At 45.2% G+C, this 16,014-nt stretch overlaps 1 protein-coding gene across 1 annotated transcript in view; it reads right to left on the bottom strand.

Annotated features, from left to right (window-relative positions):
- abcc12 (ATP-binding cassette, sub-family C (CFTR/MRP), member 12) overlaps nucleotides 1–16,014 on the bottom strand; it is an 84,967-nt gene that overhangs the window by 16,270 nt on the left and 52,683 nt on the right. Inside the window, 5 exon segments of the mRNA XM_055648386.1 lie at nucleotides 3,684–3,873; nucleotides 3,964–4,053; nucleotides 6,604–6,790; nucleotides 7,829–7,966; nucleotides 15,312–15,538. Coding sequence (XP_055504361.1) covers nucleotides 3,684–3,873; nucleotides 3,964–4,053; nucleotides 6,604–6,790; nucleotides 7,829–7,966; nucleotides 15,312–15,538 — 832 coding nt within the window.

Below are 16,014 nucleotides of genomic sequence, written 5' to 3' on the forward strand. Positions count from 1 at the left end.
TCTATATCTGTTTCGATTTTTGCCCTTGGCAGCTCCAGTAAATAGAAAATTGAACAAAACAAATCGAAACTGCTGAGATCGATGAGAAAGCTCCATCAGCTGAAGTAAGGTAAAGAAAGCAAGCTCAACGCTAGCATTTATTTCAAGATGGCGGCATGGTGGCGCAGCGGTTGCGCAGCAGTTTGCAGCGCCCGAGACCCGGGTTCGATCTTGACTATGTGCGCTGTCTGTACGGAGTTTGCACGTTCTCCCCGTGACCTGCGTGGGTTTTCTCCGAGATCTTCGGTTTCCTCCCACACTCCAAATTTTTGGACACCGTATCTGAGGAAGGATGTGCCGGCTCTGGAGAGGACCCAGAGGAGGTTTACAAGGATGATCCCAGGAATGAGTGGGTTGACCTATGATGAGCGTTTATCGGCAATAGGCCTGGTCTCGCTGGAGTTTAGAACAATGAGGGGGGACCTGATTGAAACGTACAGAATAGTGCAAGGCCCGGATAGAGTGGATGTGGAGAGGATGTTTGCACTATCGGGAGAGTCTAGGACTAGAGGTCACAGCCTCAGAATTAAAAGACGTTCTTTTAGGAAGGAGATGGGGAGAAATGTCTTTAGTCTGAGGGTGGTGAATCTGTGGCATTCTTTGCCACAGAAGGCAGTGGAGGCCAAGTCAGTGGATATATTTAAGGCAGAGATGGATAGATTCTTGATTAATACGGGTGTCAGAGGTTATGGGGAGAAGACAGGAGAATGGGGTTAGAAGGGACAGATAGATCAGCCATGATTGAATGGCAGAGTAGACGATGGGCCGAATTTCCATTCCTATCACATGATCTTATGTTTAAGAAAGAACTGCAGATGCTGGAAAAATCGAAGGTAGACAAAAATGCTGGAGAAACTCAGCGGGTGATGCAGCATCTATGGAGCGAAGGAATAGGTGACGTTTCGGGTCGAGACCCTTCTTCAGACTTTATTAAACTTATAAAACAAGTTTATTTTTTGCATCTGCTGGTGCCCAGGATTTAATAAACAAAATCTATGGTTTGAAAAAAACAGTGATCAAAGCTGGACATTCTGTTTTCCAATATAATGAATAGGATTAAGGTAAATAATGTGGAAGGATTTAATGCAGTATCAGAACTGGCACACGGGAGTCTTGCCAAACCTCAAACTCTTTGGTTACAGTTATGGAATAAGAAGAGAAAAGGGCTTTCTGAAATGGGCTTTATAGTATGGATTCCTGAAAATTATAGAGTTGCTGCCTCACTGCGCCAGAGACCTGGGTTCGATCCTGACTACGGGTGCTGTCTGTGCGGAGTTTGTACGTTCTCCCCGTGACTGCGTGAATTTTCTCCAGACGCTCTAGTTCCCCACCACATCCCAAAGACGTGCTGGTTTGTAGGTTAATTGGCTTCTGTAAATTATAAATTGTCCCTAGTGTGGCGGAGAGTGTTAGTGTACGGGTTGCCGGCTGGCCAGCATGTACTTGATGGGCTGAAGGGCCTGTTTCCATACTGCATCCCTGAGATCTAAAGTCTACATTTTTTATTTTTTAATTTATTGGAAGCAAATGTACAAAATTAGAACCGACAGCATGTAAATTACACAGTTGTTGTAGAGCTTCACTTTTAACTTCTAACTTTAACCAAAGGTACACAAAAATGTTGGAGAAACTCAGCGGGTGCAGCAGCATCTAGGAAGGAAATAGGCAACGTTTTGGGCCAAAACCCTTCTTAGTGGAGTCAAAGAATGGATAAAAGAAAGAAAGAATGAGTGAAATAGAAAAAAATAAAAGGACAAAAAGAAAAAGAGAGGAAAAAGTGGTAATATATCTGCCTCTCATCCCTCCCCACCCACCTCACCCAACCTGTAATTCGATTAAAATCCTAACTGGTGTTGCACCATACTATCCTTGTGATAAATCAATGAGTCTAAATCAAAGTCTACAATTGATGACTAATTAATCTCACTTATAAAGAACCAGAAGAGTCTGGGTTTACATTAAGGTTCGATGTAACACTCACGGGAGATCAGAATTGCTCCTGATTGGTAAGAAAGGAAGGAGTGATGCATCTTATTTCAGGAAATAAAATGAGTTATCTAAATAATATCAGAAAGAACATTTGGGAATGAATGACCATAGACTACTGCCGGCCACAAATTTATTCTTCATTAACAGCTGTGCATAAACAAGGCCTTTAATGCCACATCATTTTCCCACACGCTCAACTCTGGTGACAAAAGGCAGTTGTATTTTTAATCTAACCAAAATCTAAAATTGGACTCTTCCGAGTGCTTTAATTGAGTTTAGTTTTGAGATACCGCGTGGAAACAGGCCCTTCGGCCCGCCAAGTGTGCGCACTTGTTCTGTCCTACTCACTAGGGACAATTTGCAGAGGGCCAATAAACCTGAATGCTGTGAGAGTGTGGGAGGAAACCGGATCACCCGGAGAAAACCGATGCAAGTCACGAGGTGCGAAGCAAGTCACGAAAATCGAAGGTAGACAAAAATGCTGGAGAAACTCAGCGGGTGCAGCAGCATCTATGGAGCAAAGGAAATAGGCAACGTTTCGGGACGAAACGTTGCCTATTTCCTTCGCTCCATAGATGCTGCTGCACCCGCTGAGTTTCTCCAGCATTTTTGTGTATCTCTATTTTAATGTGATTTTTCATTGTACCGCTGCTGGCAAATTCATTTCACTTGCTCGTTATGTGCAAGTGACTAATAAAACTGATATTGATTGATTGATATTGATAAAGAGGTTTGACTTCACTAACTCTTTCCAAGCAGTGCTGTATGTATTCACTCAAGACGAGAGAGAATTGCTCAGAAAACTAAAACGTCAAGATATGACCTTATTTCCTACGCAATAAAATGCAATCCTAAATAATGTGTGGAATATGGCGCTACTTACCATCAGCATTGGAAACAAAAAATTCTTTTAGATTGCTATCCAGTCAATAAATTAAAAAGGCCAAAATGATAAATGTGTATTTGACTCTATTAATCAAATATGAGCAACGAGGTACTGTATTACTGATATGAAGACGAATTTACCAGTAAATCTGCATGCACTTTCACTGTAAGAGTAACATATTGCCCCCTTCAATTTAAAACACTGGATTAGACCTCTTCGTCTATAGTTAAAATATGATTTGGAGTCTCTAAATTACGCTTCTAAAACACTATTAAATGTGAATTGTTTGCAGCAGTGAACAGATAATTCTTTTTTACAACCTTTTCACGGGGAGAACGTGCAAACTCCGTACAGACAGCACCCGTAGTCAGGATCGAACCGGGGTCTCTGGTGCTGTAAGGCAGCAACTCTGCCACTGCTGCCCCGGCCTTCACAAGTGCAATTAGTCCGCGATTTTCTTTGTATGTCTTTCCCTATTTAATGTCTATTGTTCAGAAATCCATATTATAATCCATACTAAAAAATACAAAAGTCTGTAGCTGCCTTTTGCTTTGGTATTTTATTTTATTCACCTGTTTAAACCATAATGTTTTACTCTTAATGTTTTAATGTTTCATGTTTTATTCTTAATTGTTTACTATATGTCGTGCTGTTACATGCGGGCGGAGCACCAAGGCAAATTCCTTGTATGTGAGCATACTTGGCCAATAAACTTATTCATTCACATTCAACTTAAGAGTTTTTCAATATTTAAAAAAATATATCTTACCAGATCCTGTTCTTCCAACAATTCCAATATGTTCCTGGGGATTTATACTTAAATTCAGTCCCTTCAGGATTATCGGAGTATCTGGTCTGTATTTCATCCGATAATTCTCAAACTTAATTGCACCACAGTTTGGCCAGTTCTTGGGTACGTCCGACTTTACGGTGTGGCATGGAGTTTCTGATGCAGTAGTCTGGCAGAGATATCGTCATGAATAAAACTGAATGTAAAAGTGCTTGCACAAACCATGATTCAGAATTTGTTGCTGCCATTCTTTGCTCACCTGTATATATTCCACGATTCGTTCCACAGATAAGAACCTGGACTCTGTTTCAATTGCCATTCGGATGCACATTTGGAACAACCCTGTCAGCTGTAAGCACAGAACATACCAGCGGTAGACACAAAATGCTGGAGTAACTCAGCGGGACAGGCAGCATCTCTGGAGAGAAGGAATGGGTGACGCTTTGGGTCAAGACCCTTCTTCAGGAGGCCATCTGGCCCTTCGAGCCAGCACCGCCATTCAATATGATCATGGCTGATCATCCACAATCAGTACCCCGTTCCTGCCTTCTCCCCATATCCCCTGACTACACTATTTTTAAGAGCCTTATCCAGCTCTCTTTTGAAAGCATCCAGAGAAACATCTCCCCAGAGATGCTCCCTGTCTCACTGAGTTACACCAGCATTTCAAGGTCATAAGTGATAAGGGTAGAATTAGGCCATTCAGCCCATCAAGTCCATTCAATCAACGGTCAAAGTCAGCATGGATTTATGAAGGGTCCATCATGCTTGACTAATCTTCTGGAATGGATGAGGGAGAGCCAGTGGATGTGACGTATCTGGACTTTCAACAGGGTCCCACACAAGAGATCACTTTGCAAAATTAACATTGAGTTTGCTTTCTTTACTATTGATTGGTCGCCCAATTATAGGAAGGATGTCAACAAAATAGAGAGAGTACAGAGGAGATTTACTAGAATGTTGCCTGGGTTTCAGCAACTAAGTTACAGAGATAGGTTGAATAAGTTAGGTCTTTATTCTCTGGAGCGCATAAGGTTAAGGGGGGACTTGATAGAGGTCTTTAAAATGATGAGAGGGATAGACAGAGTTGACGTGGATAAGCTTTTCCCTTTGAGAATAGGGAAGATTCAAACAAGAGGACATGACTTCAGAATTAAGGGACAGAAGTTTAGGGGCAACATGAGGGGGAACTTCTTTACCCAGAGAGTGGTAGCGGTGTGGAATGAGCTTCCAGTGGAAGTGGTGGAGGCAGGTTCGTTGGTATAATTTAAAAATAAATTGGATAGGCATATGGATGAGAAGGGAATGGAGGGTTATGGGATGAGTGCAGGCAGGTGGGACTAAGGGAAAAAAGTTGTTCGGCACGGACTTGTAGGGCCGAGATGGCCTGTTTCCGTGCTGTAATTGTTATATGGTTATATGTTACATTTGACTTGCAGATGAACTTTTTGGGAATCCTGCACCTGCACTCCCAAGTCCCTGTGCCCCTCCGATTTCGGGATTCTCAACCACTTTGTGTCTATCTTCGGTTTAAACCAGCACCTGCAGTTCCTTCCTGCACATTCCAAATGCAGTGTTATGTATTTGTGATATTATCAATATTAATAAGAGTGAATGAATACACCAGTTCTGAAAGTCGTCGCATGGAAATCAGAGAATCGAGAAAAAATTAACATCTCAGAACGTCACTCACTTTGGCTTTGGAGGGAGAGATAGATCAGCCATGATTGAATGGTGGAGTAGACTTGATGGGCCGAATGGCCGAATTCTACTCCTATTCCTAATGACCCTTTGACCCTACATTTCACAAAGGCAGCCAGGCTTAATATCCTAATATCTCTATTTTAGTGTTTAAGAAGGAACTGCAGAAGCTGGAAAATTGAAGGTAGACAAAAATGCTGGAGAAACTCAGTGGGTGCAGCAGCATCTATGGAGCAAAGGAAATAGGCAACGTTTCGGGACGAAACCCTTGGGAATTAGGCGACGTTTCGGGACGAATCCCTTGGGAAATAGACAACGTTTCGGGCCGAAACCCTTCTGGGTTTCGGCCCGAAACGTTGCCTATTTCCTTCGCTCCATAGATGCTGCTGCACCCGCTGAGTTTCTCCAGCATTTTTGTGTATCTCTATTTTAGTGTGATTTTTCATTGTACCGCTGCTGGCAAATTCATTTCACTTGCTCGTTATGTGCAAGTGACTAATAAAACTGATATTGATTGATTGATATTGATAAAGAGGTTTGACTTCACTAACTCTTTCCAAGCAGTGCTGTATGTACTCAGCAAGACGAGAGATCAGAAAACTAAAACGTCAATGATATGACCTTATCTCCTACGCACACTCCTGCAATCCTGGCCGCCTGTGTGGAATGTGGCGCTACTTATCCTCAGCGTTGGAAACAAATCAATTCTTTTAGATTGCTATCCAGTCAATAAATTAAAAAATATACAAAATGATAAATGTGCATTTGACTCTATTAATCAAATATGAGCAACGAGATACTATATTACTGATATGAAGACGAATTTACCAGTAAATCTGCATGCACTTTCACTGTAAGAGTAACATATTGCCCCCTTCAATTCAAAACACTGGATTAGACCTCTTCCTCTATAGTTAAAATATGATTTGGAGTCTCTAAATTACGCTTCTAAAACACTATTAAATGTGAATTGTTTGCAGCAGTGAACAGATAATTCTTTTTTACAACCTTGTCATACAGTCACAGAGGAATTGTCATTATCAATCTGCTTTTACCGCATCCAATGCCTTATCACTGATGCATAAAAAAAGAGGCTGGGATGACTTTTTTTTTCGCCGAGAATTCTCTTGGCTTGAGTTCTGGCAGCGGGGAGATAATGGGCCAAACGAGATGAGTGAAGTCGAATTAGTTTTCTCACCTGAACGGTGTATGATAAAGCAAGTCCCTTGTTTGATGCAGAGACTGAGTCTTTACTCAAGACGACAAAGAGTGCCACAGTGAGAGTCATAAGGATCGTGAGGGAGTCGATTCTCAGACCGAGCCAACGCATGGAACAATGGAACAGGTAGAGGTGGCCGGAATTCCTGTCACCTAACTCATTAAATCTGTAAAAGGATGAAACACAGCATTTATATGAGCAACTTTGAATTGAAACATTAGTTTGTCTGCCAATCCGGATCTTGAGTGCATAATAAGATACAATAAACAATAGACAATAGGTGCAGGAGGAGGCCATTCGGCCCTACAAGCCAGCACCGCCATTCAATGTGACCATGGCTGATCATCCAAAGTCAGTACCCCGTTCCTGCCTTCTCCCCATATCCCCTGACTCCGCTAAATCTTTAAGAGCTCTATCTAGCTCTCTCTTGAAAATATCCAGAGAACCGGCCTCCACCGCCCCCTGAGGCAGAGAATTCCACAGACTATGATAGGACTTTATTTATCCCAGGAGGGAAATTGGGCTGCAAACAGTCAAAGGTTCAAAGGTCAGGTGTACCAATTAAGGTCCAGTGAAATCCGATTTACACAACTACGTAAAAGTAGACTTCCACCACAGTGGATTCCCCACATTCCTCACTTTAATGGAAGGCAATAAAGTCTAATATTCTTCCCTCTTTCCAACATAAAGTCATAAACACAAGATACATTAAATTAATGTGACGAGTGGAAAGGATTGGGGGGGGGGGTTACTCCAGGGGTCTATCTTGGGGGCCCATACTTCCAGGGTGTGGTCAGTCTCAGCGGTCAGTCTACCCCACAGGACACAAGGGGGAGCAGTGTGTACAGTTTGTGATAGCCACAGGGAGGAAGGATCTCCTGTGGCGTCTGTGCTGCATCTTGGTGGAACCAGTCTGTTGCTGAAGGTGCTCCTCAGGTTGACCAGTGTGTCATGGAGGGGGTGAGCTAAAGATGCTCTTTACAGTTTCTTTGAGGAGCACCCCCCCCCCCCTCATGGTGGACCCCCCCAACTGTAAAGATCACTGTACATCACTAATCATTGACAAAAAGGTTAATACACACCAATAATAACAATCAAAAGAAATAGTAGGAAAAGACATGTAAAATAAAGAAACATTAAAAACAATAAAGTCTCAGGCATGGTCAAAAGCCAGGGAGTACATATATAAGAAAGCTCTACTTACCGTTTAATGAAATCATTGGTTTTATTGTAGGCTTGTATCGTGCTCAGGCCATGAATACTTGATGTGATGTGTGAGAACCAGGGCGATTTGCTGACATTCTCTATTCTCTTCAGCTCTCTGATGCTGCCTTGAAACCTTCTACAAAGTAATAAAGAGTGCTCAGAGTTTATTTTGTGTGTGCGTTTCGGGCCGAAATCCTTCTGGAAATAGGATCCTTAGCTCCATAGATGCTGCCTGACCCGCTGAGTTACTCCAGCACTCTGTGAAACGTCACCTATCCATGTTCTCCACAGATGCTACTTGACACGCTGAGTAACTCCAGCACTCTGTGAAATGTCACCTATCCAGTCTTTGAATTACTTTCTCTTGGAGACATTGAGGCATAATAATAATAATATAATAATAATCTTATTTATATAGCACATTTTTAGTCAACTTGCATTGACCCCAAAGTGCTTCACATAATTACATTACATTTACACACAGGCCAAGGTGGGTGAAGTGTCTTGCCCCAAGGACACAACGACAGTATGCACTCCAAGCGGGATTCGAACCGGCTACCTTCCGGTCGCCAGCCGAACACTTAGCCCATTGCGCCATCTGTCGTCCCTATGCAACAAGGAAGCAGGTGTTTGGCCCAACATGCTGCTCAACATGCCCCGTCTACACTGGAAGGGAAGATGAGCCTGGTTGTGTCTATACAACTCAGATTCAGATTCAACTTCAATTGTCATTGTCAGTGTACAGTACAGAGACAACGAAATGCAGTTAGCATCTCCCTGGAAGAGCGACATAGAATATGATTTCATTAAATAAATATATTTACATGCATACAGCCATAGTGCTTTTCCTGTGGGAGGAGTGTCCGGGGGGGTGATTGGAATCACCGAGGTACGTTGTTGAGTAGAGTGACAGCCGCCGGGAAGAAGCTGTTACTGGACCTGCTGGTCCGGCAACGGAGAGACCTGTAGCGCCTCCCGGATGGTAGGAGGTTAAACAGTCCGTGGTTGGGGTGAGAGCAGTCCTTGGCGATGCTGAGCGCCCTCCGCAGACAACGCTTGCTTTGGACAGACTCAACTCACTCTACAAGATGCAAGTTGTGTTCTGAGGTCTCAATACCTGTGTGTCTTAGATACTTGGTGGTCCTTCAGTGAATGAATCACCAAGCCTTACATTGAAAGCATATTTACCGATATTCTATTAAGGTTTACGCATGCTCCTGACCTGACTGTGTTGCCCGTACTGAAAGACCACTAGGAACTGCAGGTGCTGGTTTACCAAAAAAAAAAGACACAAAGTGCTGGAGTAACTCAACAGTCAGACAGCATCTCAAGAGATGATTCAGGTTTGATGGGCAGGTAGTTGGACAATAATGTGAGTTGGGGTGCTGGACATTGAGGGGGTGTGAGGTGTGGTGTCAGAGGGAGGCATACATGTGGGAGGGGGGGGGGTGGGGGAGAGGTGAGTGTGGGACATCCAGGTGGGACACAGAGGGGTTACAGCTTAAGGGGATATACAGGAAATCCTTTAAAACCGAGATGAGAAGAACTTTTTTTACACAGAGAGTGGTGAATCTCTGGAACTCTCTGCCACAGAGGGTAGTTGAGGCCAGTTCATTGGCTATATTCAAGAGGGAGTTAGATGTGGCCCTTGTGGCTAAGGGGATCAGAGGGTATGGAGAGAAGGCAGGTATGGGATACTGAGTTGGATGATCAGCCATGATCATATTGAATGGCGGTGCAGGCTCGAAGGGCCGAATGGTCTACTCCTGCACCTAATTTCTATGTTTCTATGTTTCTATGACACAGAGAAGAGAGGGGATATTACAGGAAGGGGGAGAGAAAGTGGGAAGTGTTGTTTACCTACAATTGGAGAAGTCAATCTCCAAGGTGGCCAAGCGGAATATGAGGTGCTGTTCCTTCAGTTTGCATGTGGCCGCACTCAGGCAGTGGAGGAGCCCCACAGCAGATGGGCCAGTGTGGGAATAGGAGGGGGAGTTCAAGTGGTTTGTAACAGGGATATTTGTCAATCATACAACCCCTCCGCACCTTATCCACCTATCACTTGCCAGACTTTGTCCTGCCCCCACCTCTCTTTTAGTTATTTCTCCCCCCCTTACAATCAGTCTGACGAAGGGCCCCAACCCAAAACGTCACCTATCCATGTTCTCCACAGATGCTGCCTGACCCGCTGAGTTACTCCAGCACTCTGTGAAACGTCACCTATCCATGTTCTCCACAGATGCTGCCTGACCCGCTGAGTTATGGTGCAGCAACATCTATGGAGCTAAGGAAATAGGCAACGTTTCGGGCCGAAATCCTTCTGGAAATAGGCAACGTTTTGGGCCGAAACCCTTACGGGTTTCGGCCCAAAACGTTGCCTATTTCCTTAGCTCCATAGATGCTGCCTGACCCGCTGAGTTATTCCAGCACTCTGTGAAACGTCACCTATCCATGTTCTCTACAGATGCTGCCTGACCCGCTGAGTAACTCCAGCACTCTGTGAAACGTCACCTATCCATGTTCTCCACAGATGCTGCCTGACCCGCTGAGTAACTCCAGCACTCTGTGAAACGTTACCTATCCATGTTCTCCAGAGAGTACAAGCCCAGCTGCTCCATTCTCTCAGCATATGACAGTCCCGCCATCCCAGGAATTAACCTTGTAAACCTACGCTGCACTCCCTCAATAGCAAGAATTGCTATTTCGACGAATGCAATCAACCCGGCGCGCACAATCAAATAAGATTAAACAGAACAAGGTGTCCTATAACTTTAGGCAGCGCATGCCATACGCAAGAAGAAGAAAGCCCTGCTCATGAGCACCAGCCCACACACTAGGGGCAACTTTACATTCTTACAGAAGCCAATTGACGTATGCTGAGAGAATGGAGCAGCTGGGCTTGTACACTCTGGAGTTTAGAAGGATGAGAGGGTATTTCATTGAAACATATAAGATTGTTAAGGGCTTGGACACGGTAGAGGCAGGAAACATGTTCACGATGTTGGGGGAGTCCAGAACCAGGGGCCACAGTTTAAGGATAAGGAGTAAGCCATTTAGAACGGAGACGAGGAAACACTTTTTCTGACAGAGAGTGGCGAGTCTGTGGAATTCTCTGCCTCAGGGGACGGTGGAGGCAGGTTCTCTGGATGCTTTCAAGAGAGAGTTAGATGGGGCTCTTAAAAATAGCGGAGTCAGGGGATATGGGGAGAAGGCAGGAACGGGGTACTGATTGGGGATGATCAGCCATGATCATATTGAATGGCGGTTCTGGCTCGAAGGGCCGAATGGCCTCTACTCCTGCACCTATTGTCTATTGACCTACAAACCTGCATGTCTTTGGAGTGTGGGAGGAAACCGGAGCACTTGGAGAAGACCCACGTGATCACGGGGAGAACGTACAAACCCGGGTCTCTGGCGCTGTGAGGCAGCAACTCTACCGCTGCGCCACCGAGCTTGCACAGAACTGGAGACAGTTGTGACTGTTTACCGCATGTATGCATGTCATAATTTCATAAAACATCTTTCAGATATATGCTGTATTTTTCAGCAGCTGTGTTTCGAGTCTAGATTGGACCCGATGGGACAATAATCAGAATGGAGTGAGTGGTGATGCTTTTTGAATTGTGTCTTGCCTCGGATCATGTTCGCCTGGAGAGGCAGATGAGGCTGGGTTTAATATTTCATCGGAAAGGAAGCGATGAGGTCAATGATGAGCACCATCAGTTGTGCAGTGGAGTGTCAGTATGTGCTCAGGGTCGGCAATGACGCCTGGTGCATGAAACGCTGACTCAGACGTGATATAAAACTCTGGCTGAAATCATCATCGCAATGAAGTGAATATCACTGAATACAGCTGGCAACTTTCCCCGACAAAATGCAATCGCTGTGGCGCGCCGATGAGACCCAAATGGCTAAACCTATGTAGATAAAGGATACAATAAAATCATGGGGAACCCCTTCCACCCCTGCAACGGACTGTTCCAGCTGCTACGGTCAGGCAAACGCCTCCGTTGCCATGCAGTGAGAACGGAGAGGATGAGAAGGCCATGCAGTGAAAACGGAGAGGATGAGAAGGAGTTTCTTCCCAGAGGCCTTTCGGACTGTAAACGCCCATCTCACCAGGGACTAACTCTACTGAACGTTTTTCCTTCCATTATTTATTATGTAAAAGAATATGTGTGTTATGATTGTGTTTATAGTTTGTTTGCTTGTTTTGTTGTTTGTCTTTTGCACAAAAGTCCGCGAGCATTGCCACTTTCATTTCACTGTACATCTCGTATGTGTATGTGACAAATAAACTTGACTTGACTTGACTACAAAGAGCTGGAGTCACTCAGGAGGAGAACTTGGATAGACATCGTATCGGGTCGGGACCCTTCTTCGGACAGACCCGAAATGTTCCCATCAAACGGTTGAGAAAGAACTGCAGATGCTGGAAAAGTCGAAGGTAGACAAGAACGCTGGAGGAACTCAGCGGGTGAGGCAGCATCTATGGAGCGAAGGAATAGGCGACGTTTCGGGTCGAGACCCTTCTTCAGACTGATGAAGGGATAGGTGACGTTTTGGGTCGAGACCCGGAAGGGTCTCGACCCGAAACGTTACCTATTCCTTCGCTCCATAGATGCTGGAGAAACTCAGCGGGTGATGCAGCATCTATGGAGCGAAGGAATAGGTGACGTTTTTGGGTCGAGACCCTTCTTCAGTCTGACGTGGAGGTGGTGGCGTGGGGGGCGGGGGAAGAAGAAAGGAAGAGGCGGAGACAGTAGGCTGTGGGAGAGCTGGGAAGGGGAGGGGAAGGAGGGAGAAAGCAGGGACTACCTGAAATTGGAGAAGTCAATGTTCATACCGCTGGGGTGTAAACTACCCAAGCAAAATATGAAGGTGCTGCTCCTCCAATTTGCGGTGGGACTCACTCTGGGCATGGAGGAGGAGGCCCAGGACAGAAAAGGTCGGATTCGGAATGGGAGGGGGAGGGGGAGTTGAAGGGCTGGGCCACCGGGAACATCAAGTTGGTTATTGCGGACCGAGCGGAGGTGTTGGGTGGTGCGATCGCCAAGGAATGTTCCCAGCAAATGTTCCCCAGAGATGCTGCCTGACCCGCTGAGTTGCTCCAGCACTTTGTGTTTTGCTCCAGATGAATAAAAATGTTCCTAGACAGGTGGACAAAAATGCTGGAGAAACGCAGCGGGTGAGGCAGCATCTATGGAGCGAAGGAACAGGTGACGTTTCGGGTCGAGACCCAGAATGTTTAGTGGAAAGATAAACGGCAGTAAGTTCCCATTAAGGGTAGTCTGAGGGTCTCTAATGAGGTAGATGGTAGGTTCAAGAGTCAAGGGTCGAGAGAGTTTTATTGTGGTGTGTCGCAGATAGGACAATGAAATTCTCGCTTGGTTTGAGCTTGGTTTAAGTTTAACTATTTAGTTAAGTGGTCAGGACAACTCTCCAGTTGGTGGTAGGATGGTTCAGTTGCCTAATAATAGCTGGGAAAAAAACTGTCCCTGAATCTGGAGGTGTTTAAGAAAGAACTGCAGATGCTGGAAAAATCAAAAGATCAAAAGGTAGACAAAAATGCTGGAGGAACTCAGCGGGTGAGGCAGCATCATCTATGGAGTGAAGGAATAGGTGACGTTTCGGGTCGAGACCCGGAAGGGTCTCGACCCGCAACGTCACCTATTCCTTCGCTCCATAGATGCTGCCTCACCCGCTGAGTTCCTCCAGCATCTATGGAGCGAATGAATAGGTAACGTTTCGGGTCAAGACCCTTGCGGGTCTCGACACGAAACGTCACCTATTCCTTCATCAGTCTGAAGAAGGGTCTCGACCCGAAACGTCACCTATTCCTTCGCTCCATAGATGCTGCCTCACCCGCTGAGTTTCTCCGGCATTTTCTGTCTACCTTCGATTTTTCCAGCATCTGCAGTTCTTTCTTAAACATCCCTGTCAGCTAGTATATTTTAACAATGTATGGTTAGGAGGACATTTCAAAGTCACAAAGCTCAGAAACTAGCACTTTGCGTTTTTTTTTTATAAACCAGCCTGCCGTGGGATATATTAAAAAATCATAAACATGTGACAGCTGAATTACCAATATAACTCATCTTACATTGTGAACATTGACTTATCTAACTTCAAGGAACATTTGCTTTCCCTCTCTCTCTCTCTGTCCCTCACCCATCCTAGTTCACCGACTAGTCTACCTGTCCTCCTGATTAAATTTTACTTTGTACACCTCGTTGTCAACTTCCCCTCACCTAACAGTGATCTATTCTACATTTCCCTTTGAACTTTGTCCTCTTTGATCTCCCGCTTCACACCTTACCCTTCCACATCTCTAAGATAAGACACAAAAAGCTGGTGTAGAAACATAGAAACATAGAAATTAGGTGCAGGAGTAGGCCATTCGGCCCTTCGAGCCTGCACTGCCATTCAATATGATCATGGCTGATCATCCAACTCAGTATCCTGTACCTGCCTTCTCTCCATACCCTCTGATCCCCTTAGCCACAAGGGCCACATCTAACTCCCTCTTAAATATAGCCAATGAACTGGCCTCGACTACCCTCTGTTGCAGAGAGTTCCAGAGATTCACCACTCTCTGTGTGAAAAAAGTTCTTCTCATCTCAGTTTTAAAGGATTTCCCCCTTATCCTTAAGCTGTGACCCCTTGTCCTGGACTTCCCCAACATCGGGAGCAATCTTCCTGCATCTAGCCTGTCCAACCCCTTAAGAATTTTGTAAGTTTCTATAAGATCCCCTCTCAGTCTCCTAAATTCTAGAGAGTATAAACCAAGTCTATCCAGTCTCTCTTCATAAGACAGTCCTGACATCCCAGGAATCAGTCTGGTGAACCGTCTCTGCACTCCCTCTATGGCAATAATGTCCTTCCTCAGATTTGGAGACCAAAACTGTACACAATACTCCAGGTGTGGTCTCACCAAGACCCTGTACAACTGCCTGCGCTTGGTCCATATCCCTCCAAACCGTCCCATCCATGTACCTGTCTAACTGTTTCTTAAACATTGCGATAGTTCCTGCCACAACTACCTCCATACATCCACCACCCTTTGTGTGAATCTGGTTCCTATTAAATCTTTCCCCCTTCACCTTAAACTTATGTCCTCTGGTCCTCGATTCCCCAACTCTGGGCAAGAGACTCTGTGCGTCTATGTGATCTATACCTATCTTAGATCTAATAGAGAGATTTAATGGGAATCTGAGGGGTAACTTTATCCCACAATAGGTGGTGGGTGTATGGAACGAGCTGCCAGAGGAGGTAGTTGTGGCAGGGAGTATCGTAACGTTTAAGAAACAGTTGGACAGGTACATGGATAGGTCAGGTTTGGAGGGATATGGACCAAACGCGGGCAGGTGGGACCATGTTGGTTGGTGCGGGCAAGTTGGGCCGAAGGGCCTGTTTCCATGCTGTATCACTCGATGACTCTCTGTCACTCATGATTTTGTCATTAATTTCAGGAAACGTACCTGATAAAAAGCGCAAAAATGCCACCCAGTATAGCCACCGCGATGAGCAAGTAGGGGAACACCGCTGCTATAGTAACGACTATGAAGGTAAACACCAGGATTTGTTGCAGGAAATTCTCAGCGTTAAAAGGCAGCCTCACATCCATCTCATCCGTATCCTTGGAGAAGCGGTTGATAATCCTCCCGGATGGAGTCGTGTCAAAGAATGCCATCGGACAATGTAAGATCTTTTGATCAACGAGAAACAAAAAGAAAATGCCATTGTCAGTTTATTGACACCGTTTGCATCTCCCAGTCAATAGGCAATAGACAATAGGTGCAGGAGTAGGCCATTCGGCCCTTCGAGCCAGCACCGCCATTCAATGTGATCATGGCTGATCATCCCCAATCAGTACCCCGTTCCAGCCTTCTCCCCATATCCCCCGACTCCGCTACCTTTAAGAAGGAACTGCAGATGCTGGAAAAATCAAAAGGTAGACAAAAATGCTGGAGGAACTCAGTGGGTGAGGCAGCATCATCTATGGAGTGAAGGAATAGGTGACGTTTCGGGTCGAGACCCTTCCGGGTCTCGACCCGAAACGTCATCTATTCCTTCATCAGTCTGAAGAAGGGTCGACCCGAAACGTCACCTATTCCTTCGCTCCACAGATGCTGCCTCACCCGCTGAGGCTATCTTTAAGAGCCCTATCTATCTCTCTCTTGA

The sequence above is a fragment of the Leucoraja erinacea genome, chromosome 17 (assembly GCF_028641065.1).
Source record: "Leucoraja erinacea ecotype New England chromosome 17, Leri_hhj_1, whole genome shotgun sequence".
NCBI classification, from domain to species: domain Eukaryota; kingdom Metazoa; phylum Chordata; class Chondrichthyes; order Rajiformes; family Rajidae; genus Leucoraja; species Leucoraja erinaceus.